General features: G+C 37.4%; 1 protein-coding gene across 1 annotated transcript; it reads left to right on the top strand.

Annotated features, from left to right (window-relative positions):
- The first annotated feature begins 2,379 nt into the window (after nucleotides 1-2,379).
- Nucleotides 2,380-4,751, top strand: socs3a (suppressor of cytokine signaling 3a). Its single transcript, XM_077230649.1, has 2 exons — nucleotides 2,380-2,529; nucleotides 3,267-4,751. Exon 2 carries the CDS (start codon nucleotides 3,299-3,301, stop codon nucleotides 3,926-3,928), a length of 630 nt encoding a protein of 209 aa, XP_077086764.1. The 5' UTR covers nucleotides 2,380-2,529; nucleotides 3,267-3,298; the 3' UTR covers nucleotides 3,929-4,751.
- The last annotated feature ends 19,962 nt before the right edge of the window (nucleotides 4,752-24,713 follow it).

The raw sequence follows: 24,713 nt of genomic DNA, 5'->3' as shown, positions 1-24,713 counted from the left end.
AGAGAATATTTATGAAAGTGTGATATAAGTGGAAATACTTCCTTAAATTACTTTCTTCTTCCTGTATATATTTACTCAAGGCTATTTCTGTGTGAATATGTGCTTTTTGTATTGGCGTAGAAATGTATCTGTGGATAGATTAGATTGCCCAGCCTGTGTAATATCAGATGTCACATCTCTTTACTAGTGAAATGTCAGAGAAGGAGAGCTGGAAGCAGAACAGAAAACACGGAAGATTTCCAGAGAGAGGACATTTCTGCATTCACGCGAAACTCATACAAACTAACAACTCATTTCTCACTAAAACTGTGAAATGTATTACAGTAACATCATCTTATCGGGCAAAAATCCATTCTGTTCCAGCCTTTTACTTAACTCTTATCTTCCCTGACCCATATCCCTCCTTTATTCTGCAGTAGCCTAGACTGAGTGCTTTTACGAGATGAACTTGATAAGCGGCAGCTCATTCTCGGTCCTCTGGTAAACTAGCTTTGTTTAAATATAATAAAACCCTTCCTGGATCTCATACCAATTATCAGCATTACATATTTGCTCTGAGCAAATGCTATATCTGGAAAGTGAACTGACTTATTATGTTCCCGCATAAGACACTTGTTCTGTGTTGATGTGTAGACAGTTTGATGATGGCACCTGTGTGTGGATCTGGGTTATCAGGAAAACTGAAACCAGGAAATCTTCTTGATGGCTGAACATGATAACGATGATGATACTGTTACTGCTCTTCTGTTGTGTTCCCTTTAAATAAGAACTGTGACATCATTTATGTTTTAATTCCCTTCTATGCAAAACTGTCTATTTGAAAACGCTCTGGAAAGTCCAGTGCAGTTTTCCCTGTGAGGACGAATGGAAAACCGACCAGCAGATGCACACACTCTATATTTTGTCCAGTTTCTAAAGAGATGCGTGTCTTTCTGTTCCTTTTTCTCGGCCAGACTACCCATATTTTCATGGTAATTTTAGCTTATGTTTCTGCCTGAGGAGTTTTTTCAGTAAATGAGCTCCACCGCTCACATGCTGTTGACTGTATTGTTTATGTGAAACCGGATTAGTCAAGGTGACTTATTTGATAAGGTTTTTTTAATTTTATTTTTTTTATAATGAGTACTTATATGATAATCTTTTAATATAGGTGTTTGGGAAGTGTTCAAATAAATTTGGTAACACTTTACAAGAAGGTTCATTATTTAACATTAGTTAACTACCTTAGTTAACATGAACTAAGAATGAATAATACTTCTAAAGCATTTATTAACCTTAGGCACTATTAATTTCAACATTTGTACATTAGTAAAATCAAAGGTTGTATTTGTTAACATTAGTTAATGCACTGTGAACTAACATGAACAAACAATTAACAGCTATAGCATATTTTTATTAACTAACATAAACAAATATTAATAAATACTGTATGTATTGACCAGTGTTAGTTCGTGTTAGTTAATACATTAAATAATGTTAACTAATGAACTTTATTGTAAAGTGTTACCATAAATTTGAATGAAAAGTGGATTTTTTCCCCTCAGAAACTGGAATTTCCTGATTTTTTAAATAGCATTTTGTGTCATCATCTATTAGGGTTATATATTTATTGTATTTTTAAAATGTATAATATAGTCTTTCAGATAAATATGATATAAATATATGCATATCATGTACATACATGTTTATATTTACATAAACATGATTATTAGGCTACACCTGCATTGTTTAAAATACATGCTTTGCGCAATTTACATTATAATTAATTAACGTTCCTAACTAAAATAAAACGTGTGCCTTGTGCTATTTTATTAACTTTACTATTGCGTAAATATTCATTTATACAGTAGGCTATCTTATAATAGTAAATTAAGCCGACAACATTAGCGTCCTCTTGTGGATAGACATGCGTATTCAGTCAGACTATCATGTGTTCGTGTGTCAGAGAGAGCTCACGACTCGTGTCATACGAGCATGTTGTTGGCCTCAAATGTGTTAAATAACATACACTTTGTATACACTATATCATCTAAACAGATCCTTTAACACGCAAGAATGCACACATGGCGCGAATCTGTGCCCGAAGACTCGTGAAGAATTCGAAATTCGAAATGTCACTGTTACTAGGAAACGGTATATTCATCAACAACGGGGAGGTGGTGTGTCAGTGAATACGTTTACAGTAAGAGAGATCTGGACGGTAGAGAGAGAGAGAGAGAGAGAGAGAGAGAGAGAGAGAGAGAGAGAGAGAGAGAGAGAGAGAGAGAGAGAGAGGGGAGGGGAGGGGGAGGGGAAGAGCATGTGAAGTACCAGGAATAGTATTACTGACAACCTACCCTTACTGGAAGAGCCCTGGGCGGAGCCAAACTAGAACATGACGAGGAGGCCACTACAAATAACACAGAAGTTCAGTAAGAGAAGAGAAACACTAACTTCTCTTAACGAGACACGAGTTGAGGAGAGAGAGAGAGAGAGACTTACTACTGTGGATATTACAAACAGTTCTCATCTATCCAAAGAGACTCAAAGGTAAGAGAGGTTTTCAGAATATATTCTTGGTAAACTATTCAGAGTGCCAGCTCTGACTTTATACTTAAGACATCTTTTGGTAACACCTTATTTTACAATGCCATTGTTACATATGTTACATGTAACGTTAGTAGTAATAACTATAAATTGTGCATGATTAAATTCAACTAACCATAAACTAAACCATCCCTAATCCTAACCCTATAGTAATAAATGTAGTTTGTTAACATTATTCAGTACTTAAATGTATACTTACAGTGTAACAAAGACACCTTAAAATAAAGTGTAACCCTTTATTTTAAGGTGTTCATTTTATAGTGTAAAATACATGAGTAATAATAATTAACTGCATGTACTTACTATAGGGTTAGGTTTAGGGTTAGTTGCAGGTAATTATACATAATTTATAGTTACTACTACAGTACCTACATATAACATGTGTAACAAGTACACTGTAAAAAAAAGTTTTACCGACCCTTATGTTCAGCCAATATAAGGATTAAGAGCTATTAGCCTATTAGCTAATTATGTTTAAATTTTGTCAACCAATCATAATTAAAGCAAAATCAAATAATTTTTGTACTTGAGCAAGTGGGGTATCTTTACTACATGTACTTCAATCTCCAATGATAGAACAGTATCAAATGTCTTGGTTTGAAAACTGGCTTCAAACCCCTACCCCATTGACTCATTGAACTTGTGTTTCCTGTGGTACTCATCAAAGTCTTTCTCCACAGGCTCCTGCTACCAGCTTTGAGAGACTCACGCCATGGTAACCCACAGCAAGTTTGACCAAGCAATGAGCAGCAGCCTTTTTGACACAAGCATGCGGCTGCCGTCTCACCGTTACAAAACCTTCAGCTCCAAGCTGCAATACCAGATGGTGCAACACGCCATCCGGATGCTCCAGGAGAGCGGCTTCTACTGGGGGTCCATCAACGGAAAAGAGGCCAACCACCTGTTGAACTCAGAGACTAGCGGGACCTTTCTGGTCAGGGACAGTTCGGACAACCGGCACTTCTTCACGCTTAGCGTTAAGACCGAGTCGGGCACCAAGAACTTGCGGGTTCAGTGCGACAACAAGTCCTTTTTCCTGCAGACGGACTCCAAGAGCGCGCAGTCCGTGCCACGCTTCGACTGCATGCTAAAGCTCGTCCATCACTACATGCCCTCGCCCAGAAGTGCCCTGTCCATTGGAAACTCAAGAAGCGCGTACTACATCTACACAGGGGGGGAGAAAATCCCTCTGGAGCTTTTGAGACCCCTTCCTTGCATAATGTCCTCCCTGCAACACCTATGCAGGAAGACTGTGAATGGACATATAGACGTTTCTGACAAGAGAGAGCAGCTGCCACAACAGCTCAAAGACTTCCTACAAGAGTACGATGCTCCCATTTAAACAACTGCTAGCTGATAGAGATGCACTGATCTGTGAGCTACGTTGAAATGTAGAAACGGGAAGCGATGAGGGAGGTGAAGCTAGTCGAGCCCTAAAGGTCCTTGGAGGCTTGATGGGCCAAAGAAGTATTGAACTGTCCATGAGTACATGGAGTTGGCGGGTGCTATCACTGATGGATTCTCACGTGACTGATCTCCAAGCATCGTTCTTGCCAGTGAATGGACATTTGTACTGTTCCTTCGCTTGAACCAGTGCCAGTATTTGTGGGCACCAATCACTGCCTCTGCACTGCCCCGAATCTGCAGGGAGACAGCAAGCCATTTAACCGAAACCAGCCGCCCCCGCCTTCTTCCAAGTAAATATTTGTGCCTTTCAAGGGAAAAAGGAAGAAGTGAGCAACAGCATACCACTGAGGCGCACGCTGTTGAGAAACGACTTCTGGCTGGGAACAAAAGAATCAAAGCAGTTAGGATAAAACACACCAGGACTGAACATGTATATAAATGGACTTGTACTTGAAAGAGCGACACTTTGAAACAAAATGTCTGTGTGTTTGTAAAATCGACGTGTGGTTTGTGTTTGTGTCGGGAGCAGTTTAAACGACACTGCTTGTTATTGAATGTATTAACATTACATGAGTGGTCTGTGTCTAAAAGATCGCCCATGTTTCACCTTGTCATACAAGACACTGTTTACATAAATGAAGATCGGTTATCTTTTGTAAAGACATCTCAACCATGTTCTGATGTTACGTATTTATATTTATATATAAAAAAGAACATTTCAATAATTTATTAAAAAGCACTATTTTTGTACAAATGAATTACATGTCTTGGGTTTTTCCTTTCTCAAATGTTTGAATATAGTTGTAGATGAATCAGAGCTGCCGGCGCCTATGATTCAGATTCCCGCAGCTCTTCTCCTGGAAGGGTTAAAGTTGATTCAGAGATATTCACTTTAGCGAGCGGGAATGATCCTCCCCTCGCTCTCTCCGACAAGGCTGTTCCAGTAAAACTTTGACTTATATGAGGAAGCTCAGGATTACAGTCAATGTATTACTCAGTATTTAAAGGAACAACCTTGGACAATTGAGATATAGATATAATATGCGAGGAGAGATAAGCGGTTATATTGCAATTAAAAGGGTAATTACAAATGATAACATTTTATGGTTACACTTTATTTTAAGGCGTCTTTGTTACACTGTAGTTACTTAGTACATGGTTAGACTTTGGTTTGGTTTAGTGTTAGTTGCATGTAATTATGCATTATTTAAAGTTATTACTATAGTAAGTACATGTAACAATGATACTAAAATAAAGTGTTACCCATTTTATTTTCGGGTTACACTAAAGTTTGATGGTCTACTTTGGACATTTTACTGACTATAAGTAACTTTGCAACTATGCCAACTTATTCAATCTTATTTATTTTTTGTATAAATACGTAAACAGATTCTACCCACATTTTAAGCCCAAAAAGGTTACAAAACATTGAACAGTCAATAGCTTGAACACACCTAATCGTTCCTTTATTGTTACTATTCTATAGCAATAGTAAGTAAACTATGAAATATTTTTTTTCAATTATGTAGTGACTAAAACTTGTATTAAAATCTAGCTTACATCCCATTTATATGTGTATAGAAAACTAATTTCAAGCATTTAAGCCTTTAGATCAAAACTTTTATAACAAGAATCATTTATTCAGTCAAGTGTCCACAGCTTTGACTAGTGTGTGCATGTAGTAACAGCTGATCTCTTTATCTCTGAGTCTAGCTTTACTTGGAAGAGACTGTGACAAAAGGGAAGAGGTGTGACTGTTTTGAAGTCTTTTGAACTTGAAGTCTGCTGAGAAACCAGTCAGATTTGTAAAGTCACGCCATATGCATATAGTGTGGACAGCTGGGGAGTGTATGTGAGGATTCGTCTGAGAATGTGAGTGTGATAGAGACTGATTGTATTTGTGTGAGTAAGAGATAATCAATACATTGACAGAATAAATATGTCATCACAATGAGGGAAAAAATCCAGTCGTATCAGAGTTCAGACCTTGATGAAGCTTTTTAAGCTGACATTCAGTACACATTTTTTCATTGAAAACTACACTACGGTGATTCATTCATGTTTAAAAACAAACTTGTGTTCTGGTTTCATTCTGTGCTAAATTATCCCCTTCCAGAACTATTACAGAGTTTTGCAATAAAACACAAACCAAATGCTTTAAGGTCACGCCCATGGAATTATCACACAAAATTTTAAATCTTGACTATTGGTCGAGAGGGGAAAAAAAATTCACCACAGAGAAGTAAGGTGCTTCTGACAAATAGACGGTTTCGTACATTTTGTACTCAAAACACTGCCTTTTTCTTCTTCCTGCTATACTGACGTTTACAGTAAAACGAGAAAAATGTACGCCTTTCTCACAACGCATGAGAACTATGAGAGCTATACCCAGGAAACAGTTTCATACCAGCCACACAAAGGCGTGCAACCAGCTGCTGATGCACGCATGTGCAGAACGAACCTTTACCAGAATTCAATGATAGTCAGCTGTTTGTGTGCAAATTCTCTCAGCTGTAACTATGCAGTGTTAGGGAAAGTTACTTTTAAAAAGTAACTTATACTCCCTTAAAAGTAAGAAAAATTCTGTAACTTTTTATAGGATGTAATGTGTTAGATTACTTTTGCGTTACTTTTTCTCACCTTGGCTGGCGTCTTTGTTTGATTTTTAATAAAACGATTAAAAGTTATATTTTTAAACTTGCGTTACTTATTTGAAAAAGTTACTTAAAAGCAGAGCTGGGTAGCAACTGATTACATGTAATCTGGATTATGTAATCAGATTCCAAAAATAAAGTACTTGTTATTAGATTATATTACATTTTAAAATAATTGTAATCAGAATACAGTTACTTTTTTATTGACTACATGATTACATGTTATTCTCACAATAGCAGTCATAATTCATAATTCATTGATTCTCCCTGCTACTTATCTTTTATCTTTTAAATGTTCCTTTCTAAAAACGCCTACTGCTTGTATACGTTCAGAAGGTCTTCCAGGTTTGTGGAATCGCACACACTGACCAGAGAATAATATTATCCAGCCTATCGCTGAAAACTGCGAACTATGCAGCAATTGAAAACTAAATTTAAAGCAATATTTCTCAATATTGCATATCTAATCAACTCCTGATTCACACATTAACTATTATTTGAATTATCACTCAGTTTCAGTGAGTTATTTAACCATGCATTAATGTGTTTGGAAGGCTTTTGTCTTTCACACACATTAAAATGTACAAATTCATGTCATTTCATATTTACATGCAATGCAGGGATTCCCCAACTTTTTTTGTCAGCTGAAATTTCTTTGACTAAATATATTTACTTGAAATACCCCCTGAGATTTTGATTTGTAAGTTAGGTCAATCATAAAATTCAGTCAATAAAAATAACGTAATGATCTTTTTTAGTATTGTTTTATTTTTATTATTTTTATTGTTAAATTATTTATTTTAATTAAAAAATATGATTTAATTACTTCATAGCTTTTCATGAAACTCACAAGCCCCCTGCTGTGTATCACGAACCCCAGTCTGATAAACCTTGATGTAATGTAATTTTTAATGCACTTCATGTTGTTGATGTCAATGAATGGAATATATTTTCTTTCTCTTTGTATTTTTATTATTATTATACTCAAATCAATGTAATAAGCAAATTAGGTCAAAAGTAATCTAAAAGTAATCCAAAAGTAGTCAGATTATATTACCTTAAATGTGTATCGTAATGGATTACGTTACTAACTAAATTTGTTGTTATGTAATTTGTAATCAGTAACCGATTACAATTTGTAAGTATTCTACCCAGTTCTGTTTAGTCTGAGTTTCTTGAAAAAAGTAATCTGATTACATAACCTGTGTTACTTGTAATGCGTTACTCCCAACACTGTTTATATGTGCTGTCGACAATGTGTTTACTGCACCCTCATTGATAAATAAATAAAAAAGAAATACCATGAAAGACAAGAATGAACACAAACTACAAAATTCAGCTGAATTTGTACTTGTCATAGTCCATCCTCTTAGTGAGTTTTGATTTCAGATTTGAAACTGAAAGTTTTACATTATTTGAAGAACGTGTTGCAAGTACATGCACAACTGATGTCAAGGGGTTATGGGTGGTTTTCCAGGGAACAGCTATGCTGTTTCTAAGCAGTGTTGCCAATTATTTTCAATGGAAAGTAGCTAAAGCCTGCTTAGAAAGTCTCTAAGGCTGCATTTACATTACAAGTGACCCAATTTTGATTGTTTTCCTTCCATGTGGCACAGATAGGATATGACCCATGAACTTGTAAGCAGAAAAAAAGCACATGGATTCCAATATACTCATAAATTAGGTCAGCCGGAACCAGGAACACTTCCTATAACACCTGATGTGCTCCCTACATCATAAAAAGAATGGCATCTATGCTTATTTTAGTCTTTCTGTTTATTCTGAGGTTTACTGTAATCAGCCGGACCCGGCCGTATCCAGATCAGATGGTGGACCTGCGCCTAGACACGACCACAACATATTCCTGAAGTGTCAGCAGAGATTTTGTCAACCACAGTAGACTCTCCCCTGTGAAGGCCTCATCGACACGACAGCCATCGGCACTGATCCTCAACAAACCCGTCTCCATACGCACGTGATGACTCTGGTCTTCAAACAGATGAACTGCATAATATAATGTTCCGATCCAATCTGACCTCTGACCTGTAATACTGCCTGAATCATAATCATACACTGTTTGTTCATTGGCCAGAGGAGAACTGCCCCACCCCCAATTCCTATGTCTATGCGAGTCGTAGCTACGTCATTGAAATGGCGACGGTGGTGAATGACGTCAACACCAATTGCGATCACATGACTCTTTTCAATGCCCAGGCTGCAACAAGGGCTCTCCTGTTTTTTCTCCACCTTAAGACACCAATGTTTTGCTGACCTTTAGAGATCCTGAGTGTGGCGAGCAGGACGAGGCCGAAGGACGTCAGATAACAGTGCGAGGCCGGTGGCGTGAGTGTTAATGAATGACACCTGTGAGACGCACCGGTCTCGCATCTCTCACGGAGGAGCGGAAGCATGAAAGGAGGAGCGACGATGCTGAAGATCGAGAAAGGAACAGGCCTGATTTTATGTTGTGTTTTATTTCTGTTCTGTTATGTTGTGTTTTATTTCTGTTCTGTGTCCGCGAAGGGCTGCTGGCGGATCCTTTTGTTTTTGTATTTGTTTTATTTGATTATTAAAATGTTTAAATGTTCACCGGTTCCCGCCTCCTTCTTCCCACAAAATCGGAAACTCGTTACACTGAGGAAAGCAAAAGCTTTTATTATCATTTCGTCTGCGTCCATTACAAATTACGCTGTTTTTACTTCCTTTTTGGCCTAAGCTTTTCCGGGTCAGTACGTCTACCTTGGGTTGTTTCGGCAAGTGCATAGTGTAAAAGCAGATATGGGATAAGGGTCACTTTTAAAAGAATGATTGTCCAAAAAAAAAAATTGTACATAGTCAACAATTGGAATTGGGCATCAAGACCTGCAGTGTAAATGTGGCCTAAATGTCGCTAGATTGCGGCCAAAACGTAATGCTGTTGGATCTTTACATCTGTTTTCTCTCTTAATCCGTGCTAATGTACTGTATTTTAATACAATATATAGCCGAATGTCCAATACAGCTATTCTCATTTACATATTTTCTGTCAGACAACTGAACGAGTATGATATATTGACCAGCAGTCCAAAGAGTCACTAGATTTGTTACTAGTTGCTTTTTGATAAAAAGTTGCTTACGGGGTGTGAAACGTCTCTAAAATCACTAATTTGGCAACAATGTTGCTAAGATGTTCTCATTGAGTTGCTAGGTCTCGCCCTCTGGTCTCTATGATATTCTCGTCTCTAGATGTGGATCAGTTCCCTCTTTCAGTGGAAGTCTGTAATATAATTTTGCCCATTTTATTGTCCACTTAGGAAAATTAGAGCACGCCTCTCTCTAAAAGAGCAAAATGAGTTTGGAACAGAAGTTTAACACTGAGGATTAAGGGTGTGTTCAAATCTAACCCATTAGCAAGCACTACAAACAGTTGTTTTTATTTTCAGTTGCTGTGATAAAAAAAAACACACAAAATATCCTTGTTATTTTTAAAAATAACCTTGTTAGGTTGTTATTTTTCAGTTCTAAGCCAGCTGCCAGAGCTTTCCAGTGTACTCGTAATCAAATGTGAAATTCTTTAGTAGCCGGTTGAGTGATCATGTGATTCCACAGAACTTCTTTTGTAATTACACAACACAGCGAGCTGTGTCAAAAGCGAGTGTGCTGTCTTGTCAATGTCTGCTGCCTTGATAGGGCTCTTTTCTTAAGAATTAAGGAAGTTGTGGATTTAAAGAGAACCCCTTCAAGGAAGTACCAATCTCTAGGTATGATGAAGGGTGTGTGATGATGTGGGATATTTTAATTCCAAAGGCCAAGGGAACTTCATCAGGATGCATATTATCCTGGATCCATGAAACAACTGGCCTTTAAAAATAAAAATCTGCTGCCTCTATGGGAATTTAACATAGGGGTGTCCTGACTTATGCACCCTGTATTTTAAGGAAGAACATTTATTTATTTATGATACATTTTTCATTCACAAAGAAAATTGGTGTCCTTAAAGGTTGGATTTTTCTTCATTTTTTTAAAATAAGGCATTGAGATTATTTTCCAAAAAGTGATTTTGTATTCCTCTTTTTAGTCAACTTTAGCATGGGTGTGTTCACTTATGCTAAGCACTGTATATATGACACTAAATCAAATGTAAGTAAGACTAAAATATCAGAGTTGGATTTCTCCCCAGCTATGTGGAAGTATGAGGCTAAAATGAGTCATCGACAACACTGAGGTCAAATATTAAGGAATTTACCCAAAACTACTGAAAAGAAAAAGCAGGTTGTTGTAGTAGTGCAGCACTTTCGGTAACACTTCATTTTAAGGTGACGTAGTTACACATTACTACATGTACTTACTGTAATAATAACTATAATAAGTAACTAACCCTAAACCAAACCCTTACTGTAACTTTATAGTAAGTACATGTAGTGCATTAATATTACTCAGTACTTATTTGAGTAAGTATAATAAAGTGTAACCCTCTTTTCATATTCACATGAATTAAATTCCAACCCAATTTTACAACAGATGTCATAACTTCCCAGAACACTTATCTCAGATGTCTATGAAAATAAAGCGGTGCCTTTATGGACACTTGTGATAACCAATGCTTACGACATGACGAGCTGTAGTAAAATGAGAAGACGCAGATCACGATCAGAGGGACGTCCCCTTACAAGCACCTCATTGTCTTTCTTCTCATTTGCAGCTGTGGAGCTGCGCTTTTCCGTATGACGAAAGGGAAATGATGTAATCTCTGTGCAGAGAAGCGGCTGTGAGAGGGTTGGCGTCAATATTTCAAAAGTCTTCTGCTCTGTCTGTAAATGGCTGGTTACTGCCCAAAAGTGAACAGTTTAAAACACACTGTTCCAAACAGACTCATAATCCAAGAAATCTCACAAAATGCTTGTTTGGCATGTTTCTATGATACAGTGCAGCCGGTGGATAAGAGTCACTTATGCAGGGCACGTCTCACTCCCACTCATACAAGTGTAATATATAAACACACCTACATATACATAATCACGCTCATTGTGCTTATAGCCTAGGATTATGACTACTTTAGCCATGTGAGGACATGTTACAGAATTACAGAACACCCTGGGGCCTGTTCTTCGTACATCGCTAACTCAGTTAGCTGGATTTGATTGTTGGCGATTTGGCATGATCTTGGATTGTTTGGTTCTTCGACGCTCATCCTGGACTTGCTGTCATAGCAACAGGTGCGCCAGCTTGAACCTGCTCGCGAGCAGCTTATTTCATGTTAACAGGATTAGATCGCGGCTTTTTAAGCGGAGCTGATACGGGAAGTCTTTTAGCGCAGCGGGATAGTGTACTTTTTGAGAGATATCATTTTTCTCATGACTCGTGAGGATGTCGTTTACATCATTAATTTGTTGGAAACGCATACATGTTCGACTCGTCGGAGTCGGGCTTTAATAACAGTGCAGGCAAGTTACTATTGCGTCTCTTATCCAGATTAGTATTATATCAAATTTTGAAAAGGCAGTTGACTGACTAAAATCTCTTAGATGGTGTGTGACTATGTTCCATATCACAAATATGGCCAGGATCTGTGCATGACTCAAGAATTTTCAGAGATTTATGCACATTATTTGAACGTGGTAAGGAAAAATATAAATATCAAGCTCACTGTATTACATACACGTATGCTTATCCTAACAGAACTGAATTTTTCCATTAAACAGGTGATTACAACAGGATCCTGCTTGGAGACAGGTGTTTTATGACCCCATTCCCTGACCCAAACCCCAGACCAGTTACAATGCAGCTCTAGCCAGGACAAGGACACACAATGAAGTGAACTTTAGCCAACTAAAGTATCTGAAAAGTCTGAGGGTTGCACCTGACAGGGCCTGTGACATTGCATGGGCCATATTACACAACATTGCACCATCAGAAAAAATATAAAACATTTCATTAATGTTTAATAAAAGACAAGACAAATATGCTTAGTTCCTTGATTTTTATTTTAATTGTTCTTTGTAAAGAAAAGCGAGTGATCAAGTCGTGTTTTGCCTGCAAATAATATATATTGTACTCTGTGTGAAATAATATATTAGCACTTACTCTGAAGTTCCTATGAAGCAACTCTATCTCTAGTGCCAGTTTTTTTGCTGTAAGTTGTCAAGTATTTTCAAAATACTCTGTTTTCTAGGGGTAGGGGTAAACCTGTCAAAGACATGGCTTATGCATCAAAAATTAAAAGGAAAAGTACAACACTGCCCACCTCTGCATCACTGCTTTGTGCAGACTTTTCTGTAGATGTGGACTCCTGCAACTCATATTAGAACTAATAGGTACTCAAGTGTAAATTAAGTAAAGTTATTTATGGGTGGGGGGGGGGGGGGGGGGGGGGGGCATTAAAAAGTGTTGTAGCTACTTTCTTCCCTTTTGATGTAACATTAGAAAAAGTCCACTTACTGCACATGCTTCAGCCACTTGCTTGGGAACACATAAAAGGGGGGGCATTAAAAAGTGTTGTAGCTACTTTCTTCCCTTTTGATGTAACATTAGAAAAAGTCCACTTACTGCACATGCTTCAGCCACTTGCTTGGGAACACATAAAAGTCTTGGTGTATTGTTTAATACTGCACAAAAGAAGTAAACACAATTTCATTACAATGAAGTACACTGGGGGGAAATGTGATCAATAACTCATGGCAACATTTTTTATTTTACATTAACTATGTAGTTTCACAGTCACACATGTAGACTTTCACAAGTCAAAGCAATTCATTGCTACTCAAGGTTTAACCACTGATATGACTGGACAGCCATTTGGATTATAGGCCTACTTAATTTAATGCAGCAACAAATTATTTTACAGTGTACTAGGATCATTTAAAGTTCATTTACCAGCAGTGAAGGTGTTGCTGCTCCTGGCTGTGGGTCTGAGGAAGAGCTGAACCCAGGGATGCCCTCCACAAGGTTCACATTTAACCCAAGGGCCAGCTCTTCTGCCTAGGTATAATGTGGGGGTGCAGGACCACCACCTGTTTGTTTTTCTTTTCTTTTTTTTTCTCAGCCTTTTTCTTGGTTGCTTTTATAAACAGGCAAACATTTATTAATAGTGCCTTTTTAAAAAAGATTAGTTAGTACAAATTACTATTATGTAGAATATTCTAGTACTTCACTTTTACTTGTTCCCATGTTCTAGTAGTGGGTGGTGACTCTGACATTACAATGAACAAAGTTATTAATTATTTAGAAATTATTAAAATATCAAAATATATACTTTAATAAGTGATAAAAACATCTAACTACAAACTTAATTTGTCTGCTACGTTTTGCCAGCCCTCTCTCTTGGCTTTTGCACACTTTGCAAATTCTTAAATGCTCACTGGATTGCCTTGAAAAGCGCAGCAGTATTCAATGTGTTGGTGTAATTTCCACTAAAACTGGAAGACAGGGCGGGGCTTATCTAAACATTCTCAGATCAACATATACTTTGCTTGATAAAGAAAATGACTCAAGGTGGTTGAGTTCAAGAACTCTCACGTGACATATAGTAGATGTCACATTCAAGCACTCCAGACACAACGACGCGTCCGCCATCTTGCAACAGTCAACATTTCAGATGTTGTCATCACTGACAGTAACATTTTTTAAAAAAGATTTAAAATCCTGAAGAAGTGGGATAACCTTTCACAGGTGAGAATGTGTTGGTTTGTGTTTTTATGTATTAACTCAATATTACAGGTTTTAAACTATGATAACTTTTTGATATTTTGTTAGCTAACTCCTTATTGTTTTGTGTTAATGATTAACTAAATCCTATGAAAATCATCTGCTGAAGTCTATTGCAAATACAGATATTCATACATGTTCACAACTACGATTGCAGTAGCTCTTGAGTGTTGACGGACCAGCTTTGACTGTTCCAATATGGCGGACGGCTAACTGAGAGCGGCCCATAGAAACAGCCGCTTATCTATGTATATATGTCTACTGTATGTATATATATATATGGTTTGGAAGGTCACGCATGACGTAGGCAGTAAGAATCATCCCATTGTTTACTAGAGGATTTTACATCCAGGATACACAAACGGACCATTTCTAACAATAAACTGAAACAAATTCTTATATCCAGCAATGAATATTTGTTTTGGGGAGCACTCCTTCTCCTCATTTGTAAACAGTTCTTGGCCCATATGTCACGCGGAGGTTGTGAACTTGGCAGTCTTGTAAACGCGAATCACAGAGGTGGACAAAGGCGAGCATCTGTTGATTAAAAGTAAAAAAAAAATTAAGGATACATTTGGTTTGTTTTTTCCTGAAAGTGTCTGATCATTTCACTAGAAAATATGTCAGCTGTGGTTCTGTGGAGCCCTTTGAAGCTGCCAAAATATGGATTTTGGACTGTTATCTATATTGAGCACCATTCACTTGCATTAGAGGGAGAAAAATCCTAGAATGTTTTCCTCCAAAACCTTAATTTCCCTTCGGCTGAGGAAAGAAATTCATATACATATAGGATGGCCTTGGGGTGATTTAGTAATCAGGAAATGTTAATTTTTGGGTGAACTATTCTTACACACTTCCCGGTTAAAAAAAGTCCCTGTTTGGATTTAAATAGGCAAATGCTTAAGAGTCCATGACTGGATCATTTTTGTAGTGATTATTATGTTTCTAGCATGCTATATGTTTGACAACATTTCTTCTAACTCTAATTGATGGAGTGTGTTGCTTTTAATTTTTTAACAACCATGAAGGAAGAACATCATGGCCATATTCCAGGATGACAATGTCAAGAGTCATCAGGCTCAGATTGAGAAAGAATGGTTGTGAGGAGCATGAAGAATCATTTTCACACATGAATCGGCTCCTCTGAGTCCAGATCTTAAATTCATTGAAAGTATTTGGAATGTGCTGGAGGAGACTTTACAGAGTGCTGGACTCTTGCATTGTCAATAGAAGATCTCGACCAAAAATGTATGCACCTCTTGATAGAAATCAACATTTATTTCTATCAAGAGGTGCATACATTTGTGGTCAAGATCTTGTATCGACAATGGCCAAAATACATCATAAGTGTTCAGTGTTTAATTGAAACTTGTGTGTAAATGGCCCCTATAGTTGTGCTGAAGCAGGTTGGAAATAAACTTTGCAGGACAGTTTGTCCCCTGGAGCAGGGTTGAAGACCTCTGACTTCTAGTCGTCTATACTTCTAGGACTTCTAGGTCTCACATTTGTATTTGTAATTGTAATGTTGACTCCAAGCAATGTATAGTATGCGTGCAAAAACGTAAGAATCACAATCCTCAGCACTATTTGGAACAAGTTACATGCCAAAGATTTTCTTTCGCTCGGCTAATAAGCATGAGCAGTTAAGCACGAGTATTGCATTCCTCAGTAAGTAAGCTAATCTTTCTCAAAGAGCACTTCTCTGAAATGGCTAAAATGCTCTCATACAGGATGTTACTAATCTTGATTACTAACTATCTTAAATGGCATTACAGCCCTGTGCATATCTGTCAGCATTGCTCAATATAAAGCCAAAATGAGCACTGCAACATCCTGCTTGCAACAGCATGCTAAAATAGCAGTGCAACAGAGTTCATGGAAACAGTGAAAAGCAGATGACATCATGAATATTCTTACCTTAAATGAGGAACAGTTTGCATAACTTGTAAAACAATGGAAAACTATTTATACTTCAGAACAAGTAGATAATCATGTTACATTTCTATAGGTGGCATGTGTTTCAAGTTTCCATAAAACTTTGGATCCAGTTTTAGTTTGAGACACTTAAAACGGCAAATTTTTCCACTTTGCATATAAAATATTTAAAAGGTTTTTCCCTCTAAAGGCCCAGCAAAGTGTTCCCTGATTCAGACGAAATACAGGGGCAAAGAGGGTAAAAATACCAGATAGACAAGTCAGAAGCCCCGAGGTGATTTAGTTCTTCTTTGGAGTTCTGCTGTTCTTCTTTGGAGTTCTGTTGTTTTGATTTGAAACAAAGATAAACAGCTCGCAGGAATCCCCAGCGCTCCAGGGGAACTGTGACAATAGATTCCTTCTCATCTGAAAGAATATTTCAATTTTTAATTGCAGAAATGTTAATGATAGCTTCGGGCAGACAACCGCATCAGCTGGTTTGGATCATTGTTTCACAGAAATACATAATTAGCAATGAGGACATTCAGTATCTTATTAGAAGTAAGTCAAGCGTTGCTATTATGTAATGAGTTGACCACAACTCACGACAGCTGAGCTGAGCATTTACACGGCATTTGAATTTTAACCATTAAAACACATTTATTATCTCATTACACAACACATTTTGGTAATTAAATAGTAATTTCACAATGTTATGTCATTTAAGACAACACGATGTTGAATTGAGCTGTTTAAAAGATGACAATATAAATTGTTGCTGAATTGGGAACCGCATACTAGTAGGCTATATTACTCGTACTATGTTTACCATATCTTTCTATAACAGAAATAGTAAGTATGCGGTTCCAAATTCAGCATAAGACAGTTAGTGTGTTTACAACTATATTCTGATATTAAGCCGATTAAAACAATTCTCTGATTAAGAAACTTCTATGCAAACAGTGATTTCTGATTACCCTAAAGTCCTACTCAAAGTAAAGGCAAATCGAATTAAGACATGTATGTACACACCTCAATCACACTAATGTCGTGTGGAAGACTTCGCCATGTTTTGCAACAGGAGACATACACACACGGCTGTTGCCAACCATTTTGTTTGACGGCAAACAAGAGAGCATGGCTTTAGAATTTGTATCCAGCCTTGTCTGTTTGCACTTATAGTTTGACAAATAATTTACTGCACTTGAAGCATTTGTAAAATTTAAAATGAAACACCCAAAACTGTATATGTGACCCGTCACAGAAACCAGGGACACAAGTCGGCAGCACAACTTTCGAGCAAAATGAGAAAGAAGAGTTTTTTTTCAAAATTGGTGATTTTCAATTTTTTGGAGAATCTGTTAATTGAAATCACGAAGAAGCCTCTCCATGTTTGAGATAGCAGTATTGGTATATTTAAAAGCTTACATTTTGAGGTTGAAATCGGCTTGTTTTCGGAGATTCTAGCATGCAGTAGGGGCGTGGCGTGTCATTGTCTGTTTGTATTTCCATACTGAATAACCCGGCGCTTTTGCCCCCGCCCTCCAAGTCAACCACATGGCTACTTATTATGCTGTGCTCTGGCCAGCTCTCTCTGATATCAAAATTCAATGAAGATGGATGCCGCAAAGATTGTCGCAGACGAGATGAACCGTCTGGCAGTTACACCGAAAATGTTTTCGCCGCACTTCGTGGGCTCGGGAAACTGAACCGGAGGTATGGGCACAGCGCGCTCGCCCTCAGTGCTTCAATACGGCGGCTCGGCTCGCTGACAGCGGTGGCTGGCTGTTTCATATGTGACGGAGAATCGAAATAGAGGATGCAGTTAAGACCTTTGCTGCTGCGATGAAGGCCTGCCGTGCGTGTTTCTGAAATGTAAGTTAAGCTTCATTTGCTCTTTAGTCGTTATTTAAGATGCTGAACCTGCTGATGATATAATGTGCTTGCGGACATTTCATTTGTGTGTGTATACGCACATAAGAAAGTGGTGTAAAGAGATTTGCAACAGTAATTTGAGGAGGTGAAATGTGATTATTTGGAAAATTGCAGAAATGACTGCTTAAAGAAAAATGCCAGCAGGCATTTGCCTCCTACATAAACTTTAATATTGTTGACATTTTGGGCACACAAGCGTTGCGTACTATTTGCGCTATATGTAGGCCTATGGCTTATTGGTCTTTGTTTGTTGTTGTTGGTTTTGCGTTATATGTATATGGCATATTGGTCTTTGTGTGTTGTTGCTGGTTTTGCGTTATACTGTATGTATATGGCATATTGGCCTTTGTGTGTTGTTGCTGGTTTTGCGTTATATGCAGGCTATATGGCATATTGGTCTTTGTGTGTTGTTGCTGGTTTTGCGTTATATGTATATGGCATATTGGTCTTTATGTGTTGTTGCTGGTTTCGCGTTATATGCAGGCTATATGGCATTATTGGTCTTTGTGTGTTGTTGCTGGTACGTTGCAAATAGAGGGGCAGCACAATTGTTTTTCGCCTAGTGCGGCAGAAGTGCACTCATTCGAAGTGTAAAAAAAGCTGTAAAGCACATGGAGGAGCTTTACAGGGGGTATGGCTTATCTAAATGAGATGTAAATGAGCCCTATTGTCACCCCCAGCAGCAGAGACAGGTGAGAACTGCACAATCTTTAGCTCGTTTTCTCCTCTTTGAGCTTTTTTAAGTGCCTACTTTAAAATGGCCACAACTTCTCCAAATATTATCAGATTTCCACATGTTACACATCGTTGGAAAGCTTGGATATTACACTCTCAGAATCTATGAATAACTCAAAATGCCCCAGAACCGACTTGTGTCCCTAGTTTCCGTGACTGGTCACATATGGTACCATAACGAAGAATGTCTCGGTTACGTATGAAACCCTCGTTCCCTGCAGGAGGGAACACAGACGTAGTTGACGTGTCGACTGATTGCTTAGGGAGCCTATCATCTGAAGAGTACTATTAAAACGAGCCAATGCACATTGGCGTGCGAGATCTGCATCTCACACTCCGCCCCACGGCGCGGGTATAAATGTGGAAGAGGATGCACGCACCAGTTGTTTTTACCAGTTGTTGAATGGCGCAGCTAGCCGAGACTTCAAACATGGCTTACAGCAGGGGCGTCATGCAAGCCAAAATTCTGGGGGGGCACAATCTGAGACGTTGCAATTGTTTTCTGACGGGTGATATGGATCATGTTAGGAGGATTCAGGGGGTTTCTCCCCCTGAAAATTTTTTAATTCTGGCTGCTAAACATACCATTTCAATGCAGTTTGGGAGGGACAGAAATACCTTAACGGAGCTAGCAGCAATCCTCCTCTATCTGAGGATATATATATATATATGTATATATATATATATATATATATATATATATATATATATATATATATATATAATATATTATCTTACTGGCATAATATTTGAATAATATTGAGGCATTGAATCTATCATCTTACTGCCATAGTATTTTACTAATGATAATAATATATTTTGTATTACTGCATTACTGTTGTATTATGGCAAGTAGTACCTCATTTGTAAGTTACTTGCGAATCATGAGCAAGTAAAGTGACCTGATAATAATAACGGAGGTTATATGAGCACACTGTAAAAAAAAAAAAAACGTAAAAAAACGGTCAATAACTGGCAGCTGCGGCTTCCAAACAAAAACCGTAAAAATAAAGTAAAATATCGTAATTTAAATGAAATGCAAAAAACTTTTACAGAAATTTTCCTTAATTTTTTTTACTGAAAAACACTGTTATTTTACAACTAATTCCTGAATTATTACGATCAAACACCTTCATTGTAAAAAAATCCCGTAAAAAAACAATCAAATGACTGTCAGCAACGGCTGCCATACAAAAACCATAAAATTAATGTAAAATATCCTAATTTAAATAAGTGCAAAATACTTTTACAGAAATCTTCATTAATCTTTTTTAACAGAAACACACAGTTAAAACAGTTATTTCACATTTATTTTCTGATTTATTTACTGAAAAACATGCAGTTAATTACATGCATGATTTGCTTTGACTATATACGTCACTACATCAGCAACTACACAGCTACTGTCACTTAAATAAAGAAACATGCAGCATTTCAACAGTATTTATTTGCTCATCCTGGACTGAAGCTCAGGCTCTACTCTTCAACACAATGGTGACACACGAAACACACCATACAGAAACACTTTAAACCCCAACAGAACATTAAACACTACCAGATCTCTCAGGATTGCAGCATCTTCACTTATTACAATCCAGACTTTATTTCTTTCATACTAACATTATTATTGAGAATTAACAGAGGTTTAGAAGTTGAAGCTTTATTGAAAAGAATAAAGTTTGATGTCACCATGATGGAGATCAGTATTTGCTTTAGTTGGGCTCTTGAACTTTTAGTGTTGAACTTTAATGTTTCTCTGGCTGGATTAACTGTGTGTCTCTGATGCATATTTGTTATGGTAAGAGTCTAAGAGAAACTCAGGTCAGTTAATGTTGGTCGCTTAGTAGTGAGTATAGTCATCATGTAGAGTCCGGCTCCATTGATACCATCTGAAGTATAATATCTGATTACGTCATTAAATATTAGTTATTCATTTTGCATGACAAGGCTTCTATAAAACATTCTCCAGTGCTGTGATAATAAGATTTTATGAAGTCATTATACAGAAAATATTTGACAGGATCATATAGACTCACTCAGACATCAAGAATCAGCGTATGAATCACAACAATGGTGACAATGAAAAAAAAACTTTTTTGGTTGTCACCATTGTTGAGATTCATATGTTGATTCTTGATGTCTCTATACAACTAAAAAACGACAAAACTATTTTTTGTAGTATATATATATTTTTTTAAATGCAGGTTGTTATAATACTGATACCACAATATTCAAAGGTCATGTGAAAAATTATGACATTAATTAAAAACTTTGTATAAAGCTAAATTCCACCTAAATACTCTGTAATCTAAGCTATCACATACAGAGATTTGACTGTCATATCAGTGAATCAGATCATCATATGATGACTATAACATCATCAATTAATGATCGAGATCATCTGATATTTTCTCCAGCATTTATGACAAACGTGTATCAAATACACAGTTAAAGCAACCAGAGAAAAGCATAAGTTAAATCTCAAGGGTCATGACCCCAACTAAAGCAGACACTGATCCCAATCATGGTGACATCAAATTTATTTTAAAGTTTTTTACACTTTATTTAAATTAGCATATTTTACTTTAATTTTATGGTTTTTGTTTGGCAGCCGTAGCTGCCAGTCATTTGACCCTTTTTTTTACGATTTTTTTACAATGAAGGTAGTTGATCATAATAATGCAGGAAATACCTGTAAAATAACAGTGTTTTTTCGGTTTATTTAAATTAGCATATTTTACTTTAATTTTATGGTTTTTGTTTGGCAGCCGTAGCTGCCAGTCATTTGACCATTTTTTTACGATTTTTTTTTTACAATGAAGGTATATGATTGTGATTATTCAGGAAATACCTGTAAAATAACAGTGTTTTCCAGTTTATTTAATTTAGGATGTTTTACAGTTTTTTGGGGAGCTGACAGTCATTTGACCATTTTATCATTTAACTGTTTTGTTTCTATTAAATTACAGACTATATTTGTCATTTTACATAAATTTTTATGTAATTTAAGAAAACAGAAAATATACTGTATGAAAAATACAATCAATTTTCTGTATAAAAAATGTGAATTACTGTAATTTGTCATTAATGTCACAATACCTAAAATTACAGCTGAATTTTTATTTTACAGATATTATTTGTAATTTTACAGTGTTTTGAGTATAATTTAAAATTAAAGAAAATGATCGTCAAAAAATCACAGTTATTTTCTGTAAAATTAGGATTTTTTTTTACAGTGCATATGAGAGAGAGGCTGACTGCTACACTTTCGTGCACTCTAAGCCTACCAGAGCCATAGAGAGAAAGAGTTGCGACACTCCCATAGACCGCCATAGGAACTTTGGAATGCGGAAGTAACGCGTGTCGTTGAGCAGCCGATAGTTCCAAACACTGATAGTTCCAGCATTGAACCCCATTCATTTTCAGTGTTTCCGAAGTACGCTCGCTGGTAAATTAATGAAATTACTGTATTTGTTTTACTTTTACACACATTAGCCGACCTCTCGTGAATCTAGTCAGTAGATATATTTTATATAGCCAGTTTTAGTTAATGTTTATTGGAAGATAATAGGTTAATTGCAGCTATAGCTTACGTGACACTAACGTTAGCTAACTTACGGTAACCTGATGTATATAATATATAATATTATTAATAATAATATTTTATTATGTATATATATATATATATATATATATATATATATATATATATATATATATATATATATATATATATATAATATTATATATACATACACACACACAATTCATTTATTTAAATGGGTTAGGGTTATGTGTGTATATATGCATATTTGTCAAAATGTGTGTTTGTGTAATACATATAGGCCTACATAAATACACATGCATTCATATATATATATATATATATATATATATATATATATATATATATATATATATATATATATATATATATATATATATACATACATACATAAACAATTAATATATTATGTGTATGGGTTAGGGTTAGTTATGTGTGATTGAAATATATATACACGTGTACTGTACGTAGTACATCGTATACATGTATTTGTGTGTGTTTTCTGATGAATGGTTTAGTCTATGATTAGGGTAGGATGAAGGGGTAGGCTACATTAGCCCTACTGAAATGAATCCCGTTAACAGTTATTTAGCTACGCATTTAGGAACATAGTTAATTCACTCATTAACTATCTCTCCGGTTTCATTTTATGAAGTTAATATTTACCGAACATTGCTGCAAATATAGTTGTTGCTTTCTATGTTATGGGAGCAGTCCATTTCCCTCCTAAATCATTCATTTGTACATGCACAGCGTAATTATTTATATTTTATGTTGGTTTGAATTCTGAACGGACCGCCACTGCAGACGTCTTTGCGTGATTACGAAGGTAGGCTAATGGCTGAATCGGAATTTATAAGCAAGATCACGGATCAATAGCCTAATACAGCCCAGTTGTGCTAAAGTAAATATCATGAGACGTCCATCATCAGATGAAAGCCGCTAAAGCCAGTGCTACTACCCATGCGAACATGAACACTAAGCTTTTCCCTCCAAAAAAACCCTACAAATCTAAGTACAGTATTTTGTTGTCACCCTGCCTCTTCAACGTGCGAGACGAGTGAGTTGCTTGAACATACACAGCAAAGCTTCTAGAGCGCTACGCACGTAGACACAGACACCTTATTAGGAAAAAGGGGCGGGCTGATGCTGACCGATTTATTACATACCCAGAAGAATACATTTGAGTCGTTATAGGCTCTGGTAATTATGGACCATAATAGGAATAAAGTTGTGACAAAAAAATTATCAGGGAGTAAAAATCTGAGGGGGCACGTGCCCCCTCACTTTGAATGGGCATGACGCCACTGGCTTACAGTGAAACTGGCTTCATGTGAAGGAAGCACACGGGAAGCAGCGGTTCGACACATAGGCTAGTTCCCTTTCGTTGTCACTCCGAGTTACGTCGGATGACGACGAATGGGGTTTCGCTTAGAAAGCCTATCAACTTCGAGTATTACAAAACGAGCCAATGGCAAAGAAATGCCATGGGTCTGCGGAATTTGCATGACGTAACTCCGCCCCACCTCGTGGGTATAAAAGGAGGACGCCAGCAACAGGCAGATATGTTTTCGCTTCGGAGCCAAGTGTAATTCTTCACTCCTTAAGCTATCTCTGATTGTCAGCTTCTTACGAGACGAGCAACTCTCCAGTGTTGGTGTGACGGCGATCTCCCGGCGAGTGCACACTTCCTGCTTATCTGAGCGTGGTTTGCCAGCGAGTGTGTTCTCCGCGGGCGCTTCAGCACTGAGTTCTCTCACAAAAAGAGCTTGCACGCGGCACGTCTTTTTAAAGATGCCTCGCCCGTGCACTTCTGGTTGCGGTCGACTGGTGTCTGAATCTGATGGGCACGAGCGCTGCTTGGTGTGTTTGGGCTTTGATCACGCTAAAGCAGCGCTCGTGGATGAGTCATGTTCTTTCTGTGGGAACATGACCATCGCAACACTTAGATCGAGACTCAAGGATCTCGCAAGAGTGAGAGTCCCCTCATCCACACCCCGATCTAGCGCCTCCTCGAGAGGCTCTACATCGGCTGCTGGCCAGGGTGATCTGAGGGTGACTGTGTGGAACAAAGCGCCGACTATGTGTCCGTGCCCCGCAGCACCTTCTCCAGTGTTGCAACCCGCGAGTGTTCAGGGGATCATCGCGGGACCGTCCTTTGAGGTCCCGCGAGTGTCCTTTGGCGCTCCAGAGGAAGATGCGATGTCGATCGCAGCATCACTAGGCGGGTCTGA

Source organism: Siphateles boraxobius, unplaced genomic scaffold (assembly GCF_051911475.1).
Source record: "Siphateles boraxobius isolate OS27281-9 unplaced genomic scaffold, OSU_SipBor_1 15, whole genome shotgun sequence".
In the NCBI taxonomy this organism is placed as follows: Eukaryota; Metazoa; Chordata; class Actinopteri; order Cypriniformes; family Leuciscidae; genus Siphateles; species Siphateles boraxobius.
This window is presented reverse-complemented; position numbering and strand designations above follow the sequence as displayed.

Excerpts from the sequence above, each read along its gene's own strand:
- socs3a (XM_077230649.1), top strand. The coding sequence starts at position 3,299 with ATGGTAACCCACAGCAAGTTTGACCAAGCAATGAGCAGCAGCCTTTTT.